We start from the raw sequence: 19,504 nt of genomic DNA, 5'->3' as shown, positions 1-19,504 counted from the left end.
CCAAGATTCAGGCAAGGAATCTATTTTAAACAAATGCACAAGCCTTCTTAGGCATATATAAAAAAGCATCAGGTAGGTAAATTATTTGCATCATCTTTTTTCTTCATACTCAATTGCTAATACTTGTTTGAAATCTGTCCTAACAGATTTTGGTGCTTCTTCTGGAAGGGGCTTGACTTATGATGAAAGTGGGGAGGAACATGTATTTCACTTCCCTCCTGTTCTAGCGCTCTTTGCAAAGTATCATATCTTTTTCCAGTGAAAAACTGAATGCAGCACCACATCCAAGGTCAGTTTTATTGAGTATTCAACTGACAAGTAAACAAAATTTTGGCCCCTGGCTGGTGGTCAAGTCAGGGTACTTCAGGAGCACTTTTGTGTCTGGCAGACTGTCTGAGATACTATGAATGACAGTCCTCTATGGCTGTGTCTAGACTTCCAAGAAATGGCAACAAAAAATTTGCAAATTGCACAATGCATTTGCATATCTTTTGCCAACAGTCCTGTCAGGAAAAGCTTTTCTGACATTTGGCCTGCCCACACAGGGCCACACGTCAGAAAACTTCCCTCTGTCGAGACATCCCTTCTTCCTCATGGAACCAGGTGTACAGGGATGTTGACAGAACGCTCCCTACCGGCAGATCTCTTTTGAGAGATCTGCAGTCTGGATGCACACTCTGGCAACAAAACTTCTGTCAACAGAAGTTTTATCAACAGACACTTGCAGTCTAGACATAGCCAATGAGACCAGAGAGACCTCCATCAGTAGGAGTTATGGTGAAATAACTGTGTTCATGCAACAGCTGAGGAAACCTATCCGAATCCAGGCAGAGCCCTAGTTAAAATATCAAAGATAAGCTTATAAGCTTATAAATATATCTAACCATTGAACATATTTACATAAATGTCCAAATATACCTCTAAAGATGACATATAATACATACACTATGTTCAAACAGTAGGAGAATTCATTTCAATGGCAGCACAAGCTGAAGTATTTGGAGGAGCATTGTACTTTACAAACAGAAACTATATAAGTTGATAGTACGGGACATAACTATTTGCAGGTTCTTCTTTTCTCAGGGTGAAGTGTACAGTGCTGTTGTTGGAAGTAACTGCATCGCTATGGAATAGTTTTGCCACTGCACTTGAAATAGCACATTTTAAAAAGGAGCCTAGAATTTATTTGAATTTCTATCTGCCATGTGTTTAAGTTACTAATGCCAAACCAGGGAATACGTTAGTAAAATGGTTTTGGAGAATGCACATTGCATCATCATCAGAGCTTTAAACTGAAAATTTCTTCAGTACACATAAGAAGCCTGCTATTCCTCCATTCCCATCAGTTTAATACAAATATTCAGCAAAGTGTTTCTAAATTCTTATCACATTCCTAAGCAGACTGGCTCCGCAAATTACATATGACTTCATGAGGTCTACAGAGATATATGGGCCACAATTTGAGTCTTCAGGTGCTATTCTAATACAAATGAATCAATAATATGGCACCTATACGCTAAAGAAAGATCTGAGCTAAAGCCCTGGATTTGAGGTAAGAGAGCACCGTCCCTGAATTCGTAGTCATGTTGTGGACCTGCTTATTTGGTCAGCCGTACACTCGACAGTTCAGTAAGTCAGCTAGAAGCGACCATGCAGTGCCTTCCTCTGTCCTTCAGACTTCCTGGGGGCATTATTAAAGGACAGACAAGTTGTTAAAAAAAAATGGTCAGCTGGCAGTAGTTTTGTTGAGAGACTTACTTCCACATGCAAGTGCAAGTTCCGTGTTCTGCTGACACCGAGCTGTGGGGAGCTGAGTGAAGTCACTCCTTGTTCTATAAATAGTCACAGTTTGCACATTTATTTGCACCCAAGCCAAGTCAGATTTCTACCTCAAACACTAAGCTCGTGGCTTTTTATTTAGCCTTTCCTGAGGTGCGACACCTCTGAGTCTGCCAGCTGATGGCATTAGTGAAGTCCCTCGTTTGGCACCTGAGCTCGCTGCGTGCACATGCACTTGGCACAATGCCACAGTCAAGACACAAACCAGGCCCCTATTGTTTCACAGGCAGCACATTTAACAGGCAAACCAGAATGAGCTGTGCTAATCTTGTACCAGAAGTAAGTCATTCTTTCCATACGAGACCTACTTAATGTCACTTCACACATTCAGTTAGCCGCCAGAGAAAAGTCAAGTCTCCCTGTGTCAGTGCACGCTGCCCCTTGTACTGACAGATTAGGGTATTTTGAATTCTTTATTCTCATGTCCATAATGTTGCATTTATCCTATTTTAAGGAATTATCTGCTCCATTTCTGCCCAGGATCACAACCTCTACACAATCTTAACTGATCATTTATTTTTCTTCAGCATCTTCAAGATACTCATAGCCTCTCCAAGAAGGCTGCTCACGGTATATAACAACAAGGGCTTGTCCTAGCTTGCCACTTGCAAGTGATTGCCGCAAAAATTAGATTCAAGGGGTCATCAAGTTTGGTTTAAAGGAACAGACAAATCCTGAAGTGAAATTAGGTGCTATCCTACATGTTCTATCAAAAACGGCACTTGTTATCCTTTATAGGATGCTCATTCCTGGTGATAAGCCTTATAGATCACTTCAAGAGAGTTGGCATGCATGCGTAGCTCTGCTTACAGACAGCGTCCAAAACACGGATAAAACGTAAATGAAATAAGGAATGAGACATCTATACATAACCTTGCTGTCTGAACCTTTTGACACTTTTCTATGCCCTGAAATCCAAATCACATATATTCCATGTGAAGTGGTGAAACAGAATATGATGAACTGACTCCTCTGCAAAGTTCTGGAATGGCTGGCAGGACTGATACCTCCATACTGGTAATTCCTGCTCGCTTATGTTACAAATCACAGAATAGAATAGGACCAGAACTGGAAGGAACCGTTAGAGTTCACCGAGTCCAGTCCCCTGTCCTCATGGCAGGACCAAGCACCAACTAGATCGGGCAATAATTTTTAATCGGAGACCACGTCAAGAATTTGGTAAGTCGTAAAGGTCTGCACCCTTCCATAATATGAATGGAGGAGAAGGTGTCAGTCTGGGATGGAGGTTGGTTGCAGAAGGGAGCTTGGGATAAGGGATTAGGGTGCAGGACTGGGTGTGAGATCTGGGAGAAGGTTGGGTGAAGGAGGCTGTTGTAGCCTGGGGCAGGGGACTGGGGTGCATGAGGGGGTGCAGAATCTGGCAGGAGATTATGACCTGAAGGAGATGTGTAGGAGGAATGCAGGACTGGGGAGGGGACTGTGACCAGGGGCAGGAGTTCAGTAGGGGATGCAGGCATTTGGGTTGTGACTGTGGACTGGTGAATGGGGTGCAAAGTCTGAAAGGGATTATGGGTGCAGGGTATAGAGGGTTGGGGGGCAAGGAGGGGCTGGGGTGCCAGAGACAGGCTCTGGCCAGGAGACACTTACCTGGGTGGCTCTCAGCCAGCAGCCCAGCTGGCTCCTCATGCAGGGTCCCTGCCCTCCATGCCCCTGCACTGGCTGCAGGGGCCACGTGGCTGATTTGAAACTCTACAAGCGTGGAAGAGGGAGGGGTACTTCGTGCACTGCCAGTCCTCCAAACAGGCAGCTCCCATTGGCCATAAACTGGCCAATGGGTGCTGCATAAATGTGGTGGGGTTAGGGGCAGCATGCAAACCCTTTCCCCTCCTCCCATCATATAAGCGGCATTCAGAGAGCTGCTCTGAGCATAGCGTAGGGATGGAGCAAGTTGGGTGACCATATCTACCTGTCCCAAATACGGGACAGGGAGATATGTGGGGGAGGGACGGCTCCTCCCAGCTCCACCAAGCCCTGGGAAGGCGGGAAGGAGGCAGCAGCCACTGGTGTTCCCTGAGAGCTCTGGGGAAGCTGCAGCTGCCAGCATTCCCCAGGGAAGCAGCAGCTGTGAGCCCTCCCCCTGAGCCATGGGGAAACGGCAGGGACACTGCAGCCACACACACTCCCCCTGCTTTCCCAAGGCTTGGGGAAGTGACTCCCACCAGCAGCTGCACCTGTGTAGCTGCTGATGGAAAAGGTCAGCGGGGGGATGGCCTAAATATGGGACAAGGAGTCCCTTTTAAAATATGAGTCAGGACACCTTTTTGGCATCCCAACAATGAGACTGTCCCGCCTAATAGGGGGTGGATGGTCACCCTCAGAGCAGGCAAGAAGCCTGACGGCAGATCCTATGGGCTAGATCCAGCAGATTGGTGGGCTGGATCTGGCCCACAGGCTGTATTTTGCCTGACTGGGATTTCTGACAGATGTTTGTCTAATATGTTATTAAATATCTCCAGTGATGGAGACACCACAGCCTCCCTAGGAAACATGTTCCAGTGCTTAAACCCTGACAGTTAGCAAATATTTCCTAATGTCCAACCCAAACCGCCCATGTTGCAATTTAAGCTCAATAATCTCTGATAAATTGGCAATATAAACACAGCTGTCCAAGTCTTGAAAATGCAAAATCACCCACTACTTCTGCAACAACTGTTACGGATCAAAAGACGACAAGGAACTAGACTGAGTTCTTTGTGGTGTCTCCCAGCCACACTATTATGATGCTAAAAAAGTATTTCTTTTGCAGTAAACTGTGACTCAGCTAAGTGACGACTTTTTATTTGTCTTGTAAGGGAAAAAACAACTCACCCTCTTTTCACCTGCTCATTTCATTGTTTAATTCCCTTCTAGCCTCATTTTGTTCTGTTCTTTTGTCAATGTCCTTTCCATGTTATTACCTCATTCTAACCTTCCCTCCTTTTACTTTACTCTAGGATCTCTTTTTCTTTTCTTTCTCCTCGCTTTCTCCACCAACACAGCTGAAAAGAGGACAAGGTAGATAAATTCCCTTTGTGATAATTTAGGTTTAATTTATTGTAATTTGCTTCCTGGGCCACCACTTCCTGCTATGCAGTTGTAATTTTTATTTTGCAGAGTTGCAATCTAGGTGAATCAGTAAGAATGGAAAAGAAAGCTCTATCTACAGGACTGCCAAAACCCCCAAACCCACCACCATCTAACAAATCCCACCGCACAACACAGCCACTTCCCTTGAAGGAGCAGAGCCCCACTGAGAGGAAACACTCAGGCTCTGAATCCCCTGGAGTTACTTAGGACTATCATTAGTATTTAAGAGGAAGACAAGTGGTTAGAACACCAGCCTGGGACTTACAAGACCAGGTTTCACTGCTCTACTGAAGGATGTTCTGTATTACCCCAGGCAAGTTTCTGAGTCTCTCTGTGCCTCAGTTCCTCTTCTGTAAAATGGAAAATGCCTGCACTGTCTCTGAGGCTGCCCAGGCAATAGGAGTGGGGCAGAGAGGTGCAGGGTCACAGACCCTAGGACTGCACAGCAGTGAATCCATATCCCTAGCCATATCTCATGCACGTCCCAGTGACTCAACCCTGCCCCAGTGCACATACACCCCTCTCTCCACCAGCCACCCCATTACCCTTGCCCCACAACACACAACAACCCAAAGATCTTCCACTCACCTCTCATTTCCTCAACACCGCCCAATAACCCCGTTCCAGTAACTCGCCCCAACACATTCATACCATAAACACCCCCACTCACACCAAACATCCCCACTGAACCCACGTCTGGTAACTCACTCTTACTACAACCTCAGGCCCCCCTCAGGCTCAGGCTCCAAACACCCTTCTGAACACCCAAACAATGTACAATGGTTTAAGAACCGTAGGCACACATGACTTCACCCCACACACTCACTCATGCTGTTACAAACTGAATAGTCACAAGATGAGCTGCAATGGCAAATACAGCTCCTCCTAATCTGATCCCCAACGCTGTATTGCCCAAGCCATCTCTCACCCATCCTGTGCATGCTGCATCAAGCCACTAAAATGCAGCCACTGGAGACTTTTCTATTAAAACTGGGTACTTACAGCCTCTCCAAAGAGGGATGAGTGGCTGTGATTATGTTAAACTTGGCTTCCCTCTGCACGGTGCAGAGCCCTACACGTCAGAAAATCTATTGTGGCACCGGCACAGTGCTTCTCTCAGAGTAACATAACGGCTACGTCTACACGTGAAGCCTACATCGAAGTAGTCTATTTCGATGTGGCGACATCGAAATAGGCTAGTTCGATGAATAACGTCTACACGTCCTCCAGGGCTGGGAACGTCGATGTTCAACATCGACGTTGCGCAGCACCACATCGAAATAGGCGCTGCGAGGGAACGTCTACACGCCATAGTAGCACACATCGAAATAAGGGTGCCAGGCACAGCTGCAGACAGGATCACAGGGTGGACTCAACAGCCAGCCGCTCCCTTAAAGGGCCCCTCCCAGACACACTTGCACTAAACAGCACAAGATACACAGAGCCGACAACGAGTTGCAGACCCTGTGCATGCAGCATGAATCCCCCGCTGCAGCAGCAGCAGCCAGAAGCCCTGGGCTAAAGGCTACTGCACACGGTGACCATAGAGCCCCGCACGGGCTGGAGAGACAGCGTCTCTCAACCCCCCAGCTGATGGCTGCCATGGAGGACCCCACAATTTCGACGTTGCGGGACGCGGATCGTCTACACGGTCCCTACTTCGACGTTGAACGTCGAAGTAGGGCGCTATTCCCATCCCCTCATGAGGTTAGCGACTTCGACGTCTCGCCGCCTAACATCGAAGTTAACTTCGAAATAGCGCCCGACGCGTGTAGCCGCGACGGGTGCTATTTCGAAGTTAGTGCCGCTACTTCGAAGTAGCGTGCACGTGTAGACACAGCCAACATGTCACAAAAGAAACCTTCTGACACAAGGGCCGACGTACATCATTTCCTGTCTTAGTTCAGATGTAAGACTGATTTCTAGCTTTACAGCTGTAAATGCATTTCAGATTATGCAATACAGTGTACTGTTTAACTGTAACTGCATTTAAAATACCCACCACATTACTTCCCTTAACTCTGCAAATGCGCTTAGTGTAAGCCATGCTTCTCTCCTGAAATTTAAATAATGCAATGTACATTCCTAGCTTTTGCATTTAAAAAAAATCCAGGACACGCTTTTACCTTAATTACGCACACGTTTTAAAGAGACCCTCTTACACATGCCCTTCCTCATCTATATAAATGCAAATAAAGCAAGACACTTCTCTCTATTCTTTAAATGCAAATACATGTTTTTAAAAAATCCAAAATACTTATCTCCCTTAAATCTGCAAATGAAATCTGAAACTCATCCCCTTGGTTTCAATCTGCAAATGCAAGACAAAACCCAGTCTTAACCGTAACTGCATTTATAAAATGCAAGACTATGTATTTGTGTTTTATTGTTCTGGCGAGCTACAAAGATAGTTAAGCATCACCTCTTCCTCTTTGAAAAAAAATGGCTTTAGAATGATAGTAGCATAAGGCTTTGGTGAGATTTTTAAGCCCCACCCCACAAATGAAACAGAAAGAAGGCACAGGCAGAAAGTAAACACAGTAACGAGCAAACTACAAAAAGTGAGAAAGGTAACCCTTTGCACTGCTGATACTTTACTTTTATCCCCTCCTCCTGGGAAGATGGAGCGCAGCCTGGCCTTTTTGTTCTTCTCTTCTGGGGCCATGGGGAGCGGTTTGGAGCTGTGGTTCAGTGCTGAAGAATCACGATTGTTGCTGTTCATTCTCAACGGAGGGGCTGGAGGTTTCTCTTCAATATCCAAACTATCGGACATCTTCAGCAGCCCTCACTGCCTCCTGTAAAAACCAGTACGGAAAGCTAGAGCTCACAGAAACATACCGACGGAGGGGAAGAAGGGAAACATAAGGATGAGCCAAGGAGGACCACGTGGTAGCTTTTGGACCAAATACTTTTGGTGCTATTGTAGTACCCAGAGGTACTGAGACCTCATACTAGGGTGAGTGAAGTCTCTACTCTACAGGCTTGGCTGAGAGCCAGCTGGCCTTTAGCTCATGTGGTAGAGTACAGGGCATTAGACCCTAGGCTCTCAGGTTCTACCAGTGGCCCAGGTCTGTCAGTGTTACAACTAGGGGCTTGTCTGGGATGAACTGCTGGAAGGTCTCAGAAGCTCAGGACATTCTTCCTCAGCCCTGGAAAGCATGTAGTACCCAGAAGTCCTGAGGCCTCATATTAGGATGCAAGAGTGAGTGAACTCTCTGCTCTACAACCTTGGCTGACAACTAGCAGGCTTTTAGCTCATGTGGTAGAGTGCAGGGCTTTAGACCCTATGCTCTCAAGTTCAATCTCTTGTGCTAGCAACCCGGGTTTGTCAGCGATGCACTATAAACAAACAGAACCATTAAATATAACATTGGTAAAATAAATGTTAAAACGTATTAACTCCAGTTAAAACCTTTTCAAATTGTATTTGTATCTCATCTTCTTCCTATTTATAAATAGCATTTTCATCTAAAACCAACACAGACCTACAAAGCAAGCATTCCTTGAAAATATCCAACCGTCACAATTTCTGCAATGCAGAAAACTGCTTGTCAGGGGGGTAACAGGTCACAGATTTTGACTTTGCCACTGCTTCATTCTTGCTGGAGTATCCCTTAGAGTATGGATCTTCACTGGGGCAGTGGGGATTTTTTTAAGGGAAACTATTTCAAAGCAATAATTTAGAATATTTTTACACATAAAAGTGAACCTTATGTTTGCCTCAAAATTAAGACCAAAAATCAGAAGAATAACCACGGCCTAATGGAAGCCATACTGTAAATATTTTGTGGAAGCTTAAGACTAAAAGGAGCTCTGATTCCTATCCTAACCCCGTTCTCCTATATGACCATGCAAGTTTGTTACTGAAGAGTTGCTTATGACACTTGGTTGACTGTATTATTTTCTTGTTGAATGGATACTAATGGCCCTAGGTCCTAGGCTATGTACATTACCTTAGTCACAAGTGCTTTTTGATTCACAACTGTAGTGCTTATTTGAAAGCAAACTGCATAGAAATAATTATGCACATTCTGTAAATAAATATAAGGGGGGAGGGGTCGCAAATCAAATGTTGTGTCTCTCAACCTCTCTTGCTTACCTGTAATATAAGTGTAAAGTATGATGCTATAACCAAGCAGTAATTTGGTTAAGTAAAATCTCAATACATTGACTGGAACATAGTGTCTGATTCAGAAAGGCTCATTCATACGTTAGATATATCAAACTTTTTAAAAGGGTCTAATTCTACAAATATCATGCCTCCAGAAACCCTCTAAAATGAATGGAACTGCCATATGTCAAGGATTTGTGCAGCTTACAAGTGAGTGTGTGTTACTTAAAAGTCCCTATCCACGCTGATCTGCAAATGAGATGAGTTGGTAGAAGCCACCAGCTAGGGAAGCAAGGCTCTTTGGCTTAAGCTGTTGCTGCTTGTGCTTTTAGCTCTTGAGACTCCTGGCCTTTTGGCCAAATATGTCAGCCGTCATACTTGCAAGCCCACACCTGATGCCCTGTAAATTTAAGCCTTGTAAAGTTTCGGCCCAGGGAAAGTTATCTGAGCATGTATTTGTGGGATTGGGGCTAAAGCCTCTAAGAGTAACTGCATTAACACAGATACAGCTAAAATTCTGTTAAGACTTTCTCTCAATACAACCTTTTCTAATGGATTAATAAAAATCTCACTGTCTTCACTGAGAGTTATGTGCAAACTCTAAAGAATTGGTCCCAAAATTAGATCATCTCAGTCTGAATTTGTCATAAAAATTTGGAAAAAGTATATTTTTATTATTTTTAAAATACAGCACGCAAATTGCATGACGGTTTTTTGTCTTTATTTGCCACCATAATTATTTTAGCTGAATTGAACTATTATGAACTCACAGTTGGCAGGCTTTGAGACTCAAATCCTTCCTCCACAGACAAGTATAATACAGGAAGGGCAGTCCAAAACCACCTAATATGCCTTGTTCTTACAATGGTGACGTTATAACAGACTTCATGAGTAACTGAACTGAGACCCATCCTCCCAAACCATTTATTTTCAGCTATTACCTAGCTGTTGTAAGGATAAGGTCACTACAGAACTGGGATTCACACCTCTGGTCTAGATGAGAAAATCTCTTTTCCACCATCAGCACCTGAGCCACAGAATTTCACTTATATGTTTTAAGGACAATTTTTTTCAGACACTTCTGGTTTTTGGGGGTGCAGGCGGATTGGCTGCTTGTTCAAAAAGTCACAACACTTGTAAATTTAAAAAGCATTAGAACGAATTTGAACACGTGGACACAGTGCACACATACAACTCCCACATGGATCAGACAGACAGTGGTTGCAGCAGGTAGATCATACTCATGATCCATGAACTAAAACGTCCTCTAAGAAGGATCTGGATGGGCATCGGAAGTGATTATGGTTGTTCTAGCCAGTGACCTGCTGAGGCCTTGACACAATGGCCTGAGATGGCTTTAAAATGAGGGCCTGAAGTAAACTGTACTCTGAACAGTCTTTAGTTTTATGTTTATGCAATGTACATAATTCCCCAGTCAGCCCATGTGCTCTTACACATCCTTTTAAACCCATTTCCTGGTTTGAAACATTAAAAAAAGCTTAAAGTAAGAAGAAATTCCAATGCTAATTATACCTCATTTGGAACTGGATGGCTCAGTGAATTGGTAAAAAAGAAATATAAAGTCCAGTCTTGTAAACACTGATGTATATGAGTAAGCTTCCCCATCAGAGTAATCCCATTGTTGGATCAAAAGGGCATATCAGTATTAACACACAGAACATTCAGTTGTGCTGTCCATGAAGTTTAAGGTTTCATGCCAGCTGCTAACCAGATATTAGTATTACTGTAGCACCTGGGAGTTCACATCATGAACCAGTACCCTATTACGCTAGGTACTGTACAAACTCAAAACAACTCCCACTCCAAACATCTTACCATCTAAATGGATATTCTGATGTATGTTGGTGTGCAATAACTGCACAAATTTGGCTCATGAGCCCTAAAATTCCCTCTCCTGCTATATGACCTCCTACACTATTAAGGTACAGTGGGCTGTCTTGAAGAGAAAAAAACTGTTTCCCTTGAACACGCCTGTGTAACTGGTATTGGCATAAATGGGAGATTAAGCATGCGCCGAGAGGAACTGCCTATGGCCCCCACCACGAAGTGTTTTTTACAGTGTGCTCTAAAAGTTCCAATTCCACACTTCCTGCTTGCTGAAGGGTTCTTCCTTCACACAGAAGCTGCACCTTCCACTGGCAAGGTACATTTCGCAGAGCCCTCTGAACCTATGTTAAGACCCCTTTACATTGTCAGCTTGCTGTACAGGGACTCATGTATAAACCCAATAATTTGAGTTCTTGGCTTTCCAGAAATTTGTAGCCTTTTAACTATATCACTACTAAAATTAAATACAAACACTAGTACAGTTCAAGCAGAACTACCCTGCTCTCAGGACAGTTATACAGTAACCGTATAAGGGTTCTTAATACCAGGACTGTCTTTTCCAAAGGCATGAAGAAAACAGCTATGCCAGTATAAGGGCATATCTTCACTACAGGCTGGATTGATAGGCCTGTGACTGACCCAGTGAGAGGAGAGGGGTTGTTGATTTAGCATGTCTCTAGCAGAGTTCCCTCTAATTTTTTCCATCCATGGGTGAAATACATTTTGTTATGTGCACCGAGTCATGTGCAGATAGAATAGAATAGAAACACCTATAGAAACTCATGCTGCCCACTGTGGGCACTCTGCTAATCAGCTGGAGAGCAGCTGAACTACTCCTGGGCAACCACCCAAGCACTCAGGTCAACTTACTACAGTGAAGACCTAAGTACATCAATTTCAGCTACATTAGTCATGTAGCTGAAGTTGAGTAACTTAGGTCCACAGCCCACAGTAGAGTAGACTAGGCCTAAGTCACCTTTATTCTGGACTAACAAATTCACATTGAGGCTTGTACTGGTATAATCAGACAGGTGACAAATCAGATTCCTAACCTGTATTCTGAACCAGTATGATGTTCAAGTGTAGGTGGACCATATTTGATTTTTATTTCATGGTTGCTTTTCTGGGTCTAAGTCCTAAATTTTTCAGGAATGGGGATTGTTGGGGTTATTTTGTTTTTTGTTTTTTTGGAGTGGGCGAGAAGAGGAGAGGTAGTACATAATTATGTGTGGGTGAATTTTACATGTTATGGCGTCAACAAAAAACAAACAAAGCTTAAGTGCATTTTAAACTAATGATGACAACTTCACAGATTGCACATTATTTCCTCACCATGTTCCAGATTCTGTTACCCTTACTCATGCTAAACAGTATCTTAGGCTATGTCTACACTAGCCTGGAAGGTGGGCTCACAGCTGACCCCTGTACTCCTCGTGAGACGCAAGGAATAAGGGAGGTCGATGGCAGAAACTCTGCTGTTGACCGTGATCAGTACAGACAGCCAAGTAAGCCAAGTGCAGATAGGTCAATTCTAACTACGCAATTGCTGTAGCTAGGTTTGCGTATCTGCAGTCAACTTATTTTACCTGGCTTAGACAAAGCCTTACTCTAAAAGTAGTCCCATTGATTATAATACAAGTATCTGCAAAGTAAAGTGCTACGTGGCATCTGTAAGAGTGTCAGAATCTCCAACCTACTTTTCCTACATGGCACAAACTGAAAAGCTGCACGTGTCAGTGAGGAGTTATGGAAAGGTGTCCAGTTTTGGAGCACAATTACAGATTTTTACTGACACCCTTGTTGCCCATCCAGCATGTTTAGAGTGGTACAGCTTCTTGGGTCTCAGCTTGAGCTTGGAGCAAACTAGCGAGTGATCTGTATCACAGTCAGCACTATGATAGCTGTGTGTCAGAAGGACGTTTTTGAGGTTATTACACCTAGTGATGACGACATCTAGTTGATGCCAGTGCTTCGAGCGTGGGTGTCTCCACGACACTCTGTGCTGGGGCTTCGTTTGGAAGAATGTGTTTGTGATGCACAGATTGTGGTACGTGCACAGTTCAAGGAGACACTGTCCATTGTCATTCATTTTTCCCACACCGAAGTGTCCTAAGCAGGAAGGCCATGAGGCCCAATCAGCTCCAACTCTTGCACTGAAGTCACCGTCACCCAAGATGTACAGTTGTTCACGAGCAGGTATTTAAACTGTTCGCTCGCGTCATCCTTGGCAGACTCCAGAAGATTGCTGAGAGGGTGTACCCCGAATCGCAGTGCGGATGCCGCGCAGAGAGGTCTACCGTTGACACGGTCTTCTCTCTAAGGCAGCTGCAGGAGAAATGCAGGGAGCAGAGGAAGCCACTCTACATAGCCTTCATTGACCTGACCAAGGCCTTTGACTTGGTCAGCAGGGATGGTCTGTTCAAACTGCTCCACAAGATAGGCTGTCCTCCACGGTTACTCAAGATGATCCAGTTGTTCCACGAAGACATGAGAGGAACCATCCAATATGACGGCGCTTCATCGGATGCTTTCAGAATCAGGAGCGGTGTCAAACAAGGATGCGTGCTTGCTCCGACATTGTTCGGGATCTTCTTCACACTCCTCCTGAAGCATGCCTTTGGATCTTCAACAGAGGGCAACTTGCTGCACACAAGATCTGATGGGAAACTGTTTAATCTTGCAAGGCTGAAAGCTAAGTCTAAGGTGCGGGAAGTCCTCATCAGAGACATGCTGTTCGCAGACAATGCTGCTGTAGTGTCTCACACAGAAGACCAGCTTCAAAAACTGCTGGATCAGTTCTCCAAAGCGTGCAAGGACTCTGGGCCTACCATCAGCCTAAAGAAGACAAACGTACTCGGTCAGGATGTTGCTGAATCCCCATCAATCAGCATTGACAACTATACGTTAGAGGTCGTCCATGAGTTCGTTTACCTCGGGTCCACCATCACTGACACCCTGTCGTTGAACACTGAGCTAAATAGGAGGATCAGAAAAGCGGCCACAACTCTGTCCAGACTCAGCAAGAGAGTGTGGAATGACAACAAGCCGTACACTCACACCAAAATGCAAGTCTACAGAGCCTGCATCCTCAGCACCCTCCTTTACGGCAGCGAGACTTGGACCCTGTATGCCCGCCAGGAAAAGAGGCTGAAAGTCTTCCACTTGTGCTGCCTCAGGTGCATCCTTGGAATATCATGGAAGGACAGGGTGACCAACACCACCGTCCTCGAGCAAGCTGGAATCCCAACCATGCACACCCTCCTCAGGCAGCGTCGGCTCCGCTGGCTTGGCCACGTCCACAGGATGAATGATGGAAGGATTCCAAAAGACATCCTGTATGGTGAGCTAGCCTCTGGCAAAAGACCTCCCGGACACCCCCAGTTGCCCTACAAAGATGTCTGCAAGAGAGACCTCAGAGAGGTAGACATCGAGCTGGACAACTGGGAAGAACTAGCAGACGACCACGGCAGACGGAGACGGGTTACACGAGGGCCTTCAGAAGGGCAAGATGAGGATCAGACAGCTAGCAGAGGAGAAGCGAGCGCACAGAAAGCACAATAAGGACTTGCCAGACACCCACCACATCTGCAAGAGATGCAGCAAGGACTGTCACTCTCGTGTGGGTCTTCACAGTCACAGTAGACGCTGTAAATGAAGTCCTCAATTGAAACTATAAAGGGCGCGATCCATAGTCTATGCAGACTGAAGGATGCCTACTTGTTGCCCATGAAAATGTCCCTCTGCTCTAAGATTGTGTTTTGCATCCACTGGATATTATTTCGTTTGATCTCGAAGTGCTGTGGTTCCCAACATTTTCAGACTACTGTTCTCACTTGAAGAGTCTGATTTGTCTTGCACACCCCCATGTTTCCCCTCACTTAGAAACTACTTGCTTAAAAAAAAACCTGACCTCAACACAAAAATAGCATCCCAGCATGCTATTCCAGAGCACATGCTGACGTCCTCATTTTTACCATATAATTATAAAAAATCAGTTGGAATATAAATATGTGTACTTACATTTTAGTGTACAGTATGAAGAAAAGTATAAACAAATCTTTGTATGACATATCTGTTAGTACTGACTTTGCTAATGTTTTTTATGTCGCCTGGTGTAAAACTAGGCAAATATGTAGATGAGTTGATGCACCCCCACAAAAGATCTCTGTGTACCCCCAGCACCCTGGTTGAGAATCACTAACTTGGTACATCTACACCTGTGGCTGGCCTGTGCTAGCTGCCTCAGGCATGAGGGGCCCAAATGAAGGGCCTGTTAACTGTGGTGTAGGTGTTCAGGCTTGAGCTGCAGACCAAGTTCTAGGACTTTCCACCGAACAGGGTCCTAGCGTTCTAGCTGCAGCCCAGACCCAGACCTCTATACCACAATTAAATACCCCTTAATCTGAGTCCCACAAGCCTGGGCCAGTCACAGGTTTTAAATTACAGACATACCATTAATTTATTATAGATGATTCAGTCAGCTTCCAGCCTCAGAATTTTGCTATGTGGCAAAGCTGTTTATGCCTTCTTCATGATTTAGACAATTCTTACAAATTATGAGCTAAAGACAACCATAATCTCAGGCCGCTTATTTATCACTAAACCAGCTGCAAATACTTTTTACTATGACGAAGACAGCCTTCGCCCTCGGAGATCACTAGCATTAAGGAGATCACAAAACCATCACAGCAGGTTTTTTATTTGTTATTAAAACAAAGACATTTATTTTATGAAGTCTTTGCACTGTCTGAAGTTGCAGCTCTCGGCACAGAATGGAACAACTCTGTTACAGTATCTATATGTAAGCAATACCAGTTTGCTGAAATAGGTCCTCCCATAGGAATTCTTTCCACAAAGAATACTATTAATGGTTTCTGGCCTGATTTGCCTATGATGTAATTGGTTTCAAGATCTTGAAAGGAATACTATATTTTGTTCAGGGCTGCTTCAGGCTCAGTTTCAAAAGCTGTACACAACAGAATTATTCACTGGAGGCACTGGGGCTGTGGCACTGCACCCTGCCACATGGGGGAAATCAAGAGGCACTGCCACCCCCAGCTTCAGACTTCCACTGCAGGACTGCACGGGGTGTCCATTCCTCAACAGACACTGTTAAAATTGCCAGTGATTTTCCCTTTGTTCAGCAACACTGATGAGACTGGCAGATCTAACATTTGGCTCCCATTTTCTTATGCCTGCGAAAGCTGTAATTCTTCACATGTGGCATTTACTTCTGAAAGCACTGCTTTAATTGTTCTCATCAATAATGCTGACAATAAACCAGTGAGCATCTATAGCCTACGCTCCTGGGAAACCCTCTCATTACTAAATTATATTTATATTGCACTGACTCTTAATACGGCCCTAGGACTTACATGATGTAACGAGTCTAAATTCCTTGTTAAGTGTCCCTAAATTCTGCAACAGTATTTGTTTATTGTCTCTCCTTCACGCAGGTTCTGCTCTGCACTATTAAAGAGACACACTTCTGATTACGGATGAAAATACTCCTTAGCATAAACTTCCTTGTTTACTTTGTCAGTCGTTGTTTTTGAGACTGGATATTTGCTTTTGTTTATTTGATAGGTTTTCCAGGTGGTGTGGCTTCCTGGGCCTTAGCAGCCATGACACTGTCCTGTGACTCAGCTGTGAACCTCTTCCAGAGCTGAGGAAGGTGAAGAGCAGGTAGTCAACTTTAGCAGCTCACTTTCTTAAAAATCCAGGTCTGGCTGATTCAGTGTTCTCTGGGCAGCACAACTGGTCAGTCTGCAGGTCTGGATCCCCCACTCTTGGTTGAAAGATAGACCTCATTTCTGGATGTCTGGTCCCATGCTGCTGGGTTCCATGGAATAAAGCATGTTGTATAACTCGCTCTTGTGGGAGAATCTGAAATACAAGAACCACCTGAAGATAGGACCCAGCAGTGCAGAGACTGAAAACAAATGTCCAGTGCCCACTACATCAAACTACAAATTCCAGGGGAGCAATACTGAATTCTCATCTTGGAAAAACAGCACATTCTATGGCCTAATGGGGTGGAATCCAAAGAAAAGTGATGGAGGTGAATGGCAATTCAAACCTCTTGGAGCTGTTGTTTTGGGCTCTTTGCAAACTCGGGAAGACATCAGTATTGTTTACACTTGTCATATTTTCAAGATCTTCTCTGCAGCAACAAGCACTAAAAACTCTACAAGAAAAGATTGCACAGCACAATGTTGCAGCAAGGGATAAATTCCCTGGAGAATTCTGCAGCCACAGAACTGTGGAATATATGAGCTCCAATCATAAGCATGTCTACAATATGACTATGAACCGCCTAATACTGTTGAGTAGTGCTTTTTTTTGTGCCAGTACTTGGTGGTACCCAGCACCCGCACCTTGGCAGCCCCAGCCATTGGATTGGCTGGGGGTAGGAGAGGGGTGGAGCCAGCTGAGTACTGGCTCATCTTCATTTTCTTTTCATTTTCTTTTTCTACAAAAAAGGCATTGCTGTTGAGCAACTATAGCAATGTACTAGCACATAGCAGCCAGCAAGAATAGCACTAGGTCATCATCAGTTACAAACTTTTCAAGAGGCTTGTCTGCACTTCCTTGTATTTCTTTTAAACCTGATGTCCATTAATTTCATTTGGTGACCCCTACTTCTTATGTTAAGGGAATAAGTAAATAGCTTTTCCTTATTCACTTTTTTCCATACCTAACTAAAGTAACATAACTCCTATGGCTTCTTGGGATCTTCTTGTTAGAAGAACTAGAGTCAAACTCAGCATTTGAAGTATCCAAATCATTCTGAACACAAACTTGGATTTGATTCAGTTTAAATTTTGGGCAAAGCTTTATGCTAGTCCTGTATCTGGATAATGCAGGCTGTGGGTGGATTCTGAACAGCTTTCTTAGCTTAGACGCATTATTTCAAAGACTGATGCAATCAGACATGGCTTGTTTCAATTAAGACCCACAGGATCCTGTTTCCAGAGGCCCTTGTGTCGATTGTCAAAGAACTTTGCCTCAGAGAGGCTTCTACAGCCTGTGACGCAGCAAAACTATTTCTGAGGTCCCTTTGTTGTAAGGAAGTTGGCCAATTTTCAAGCAGATTTGCAAACTAACTTAAAGATGCAATAGTCTTTTCACAGAGTTTCATCTATAAATATTTATTTCCAAAGGATGCTTTAATACTGATTGAGAGGGGCCAAAATCTACATCTGTGCATCCCTCAAAAATCAGGAGAGTTGCATGGTTGTAGTCACCAGGGACTACGTACATATTGAGTTCTGAGAAACTGTGCATATTTGACATTAAATAAGCATATTTATTAGGGATGTTAATGTTTAACCGGTTAAGTAGTAAGCCTCACTCTATAAGGATGTGCCCACCATGGGAAAGTGGTTGCTCCAACCCTGTGTGGTCTGCTGCAGCTGAGGGAGTGGGCGGGGGGTGGGGGGGGAGCTACAGAATGGCTGGAGCAGCCCTCATCCTCATCCAGCCAAGCGTGTGTGTACCCCAGCCCATCCATATCAGCCCCCCTCTGCAGAGGGCCTGGACTGGGAATGCCGTGGGCAGGGGCACTCAGTCCCAGCTGAAGCAGCCCTGGTCCGCGGCGGCTCCATACGGGCCATAGGCAGGGGTACGCCAGCTCTGCCAGAGCAGCCCCTGTGTGCGGCTAGAGGGCTGCTCCTGCCCACCTCCCCAACCACTCTCCCCTCCCGTAGTTTAATTGGTTAACTGGTTAAATGTAATGTTTAACTGGTTAATTAAACAGTATTTTGCATCCCTACTATCTACCCAGTACTTTCCATCCAGTGTCAGTCTATATTTTCTGTGCCTTGCACAATTAGAATAAACCTACATGGTTTATCTCTGGCCTCCCTGGAAGACGTTAGAAAAGGCTGCTCGTTAGCTATAGGTTGCTGTTTGATAGCTGCAGTTGTTTCTTCTATATAAAATAGATGAATATTACCTTGGCATCTTTTTGATAAGTTGGGCCACATTCACAATTGGCAAAAGCAAACACAACCTCCTCCTGCCTTTTCTTCTCTCTCTGCAGAGGAGCTCACCAATTATTTCCACAAGAAAACTGACAAAATATGACGTGACCTTCCTCCTTCCCTCCTACAACTCTCTTTCTCCTCACTTGGCACAACTGCAGAACTTCCTGGTCTTGTTCTCTGACTCGTCTGCTCGCGAGTCCCATTCCTGCCTTGGGATCTCCCTCTTGCTAAGTCTCCTCCCCTCCCTTAGTCTACATTCTCCCTCTCCTCTGGCTCTTCCCTTCACCAAACAAGAATCCTTTGTCTCTTCCATGTAAGCAAACAAACAAACAAACAAACCACTGCCCAGGACTGTGCTTGTCTCTCTGGTTACCACCTCACCTTCCTTTTCCCTGTTATTGAGCATTTCTTTTACAATCGCCCTCTGAAATTCCTCTGATAACATTTCACCTTCAGCCCAGTCCAACCCAAGCTCTGACCTTTGCACTCCATTCCTGTTGAAGTCCTAGTCATAGCCCAGATCTGGTGCTCCAACCACACCCTTGGGCTGTCAGCCACTTTCAACACCATAAACCATGATTCTCATGACATTTGTGCTGCTTTGGCTTCTATGACTTCTCTCTCCTGTTTC

General features: G+C 44.6%; 1 protein-coding gene across 6 annotated transcripts in view; it reads right to left on the bottom strand.

Annotated features, from left to right (window-relative positions):
• The window catches only part of PAK3 (p21 (RAC1) activated kinase 3), a 188,725-nt gene that overhangs the window by 48,136 nt on the left and 121,085 nt on the right, over positions 1-19,504 (bottom strand). For 5 of the 6 annotated variants that reach the window (XM_075007384.1, XM_075007383.1, XM_075007388.1 and 2 more), the window contains one exon: positions 7,525-7,721. The exons of the other annotated variant lie outside the window; for it this stretch is intronic. In XM_075007384.1, the coding sequence (XP_074863485.1) occupies positions 7,525-7,699 (175 nt within the window). In that variant the 5' untranslated portion in view covers positions 7,700-7,721. The remainder of the gene's footprint in view (positions 1-7,524; positions 7,722-19,504) is intronic. 6 annotated transcript variants of the gene reach the window in all.

The sequence above is a fragment of the Carettochelys insculpta genome, chromosome 13, assembly GCF_033958435.1.
Source record: "Carettochelys insculpta isolate YL-2023 chromosome 13, ASM3395843v1, whole genome shotgun sequence".
NCBI classification, from domain to species: Eukaryota; Metazoa; Chordata; order Testudines; family Carettochelyidae; genus Carettochelys; species Carettochelys insculpta.
Note: the sequence above shows the minus strand (reverse complement) of the source record. Positions and strands in the feature narration are given on the sequence as shown.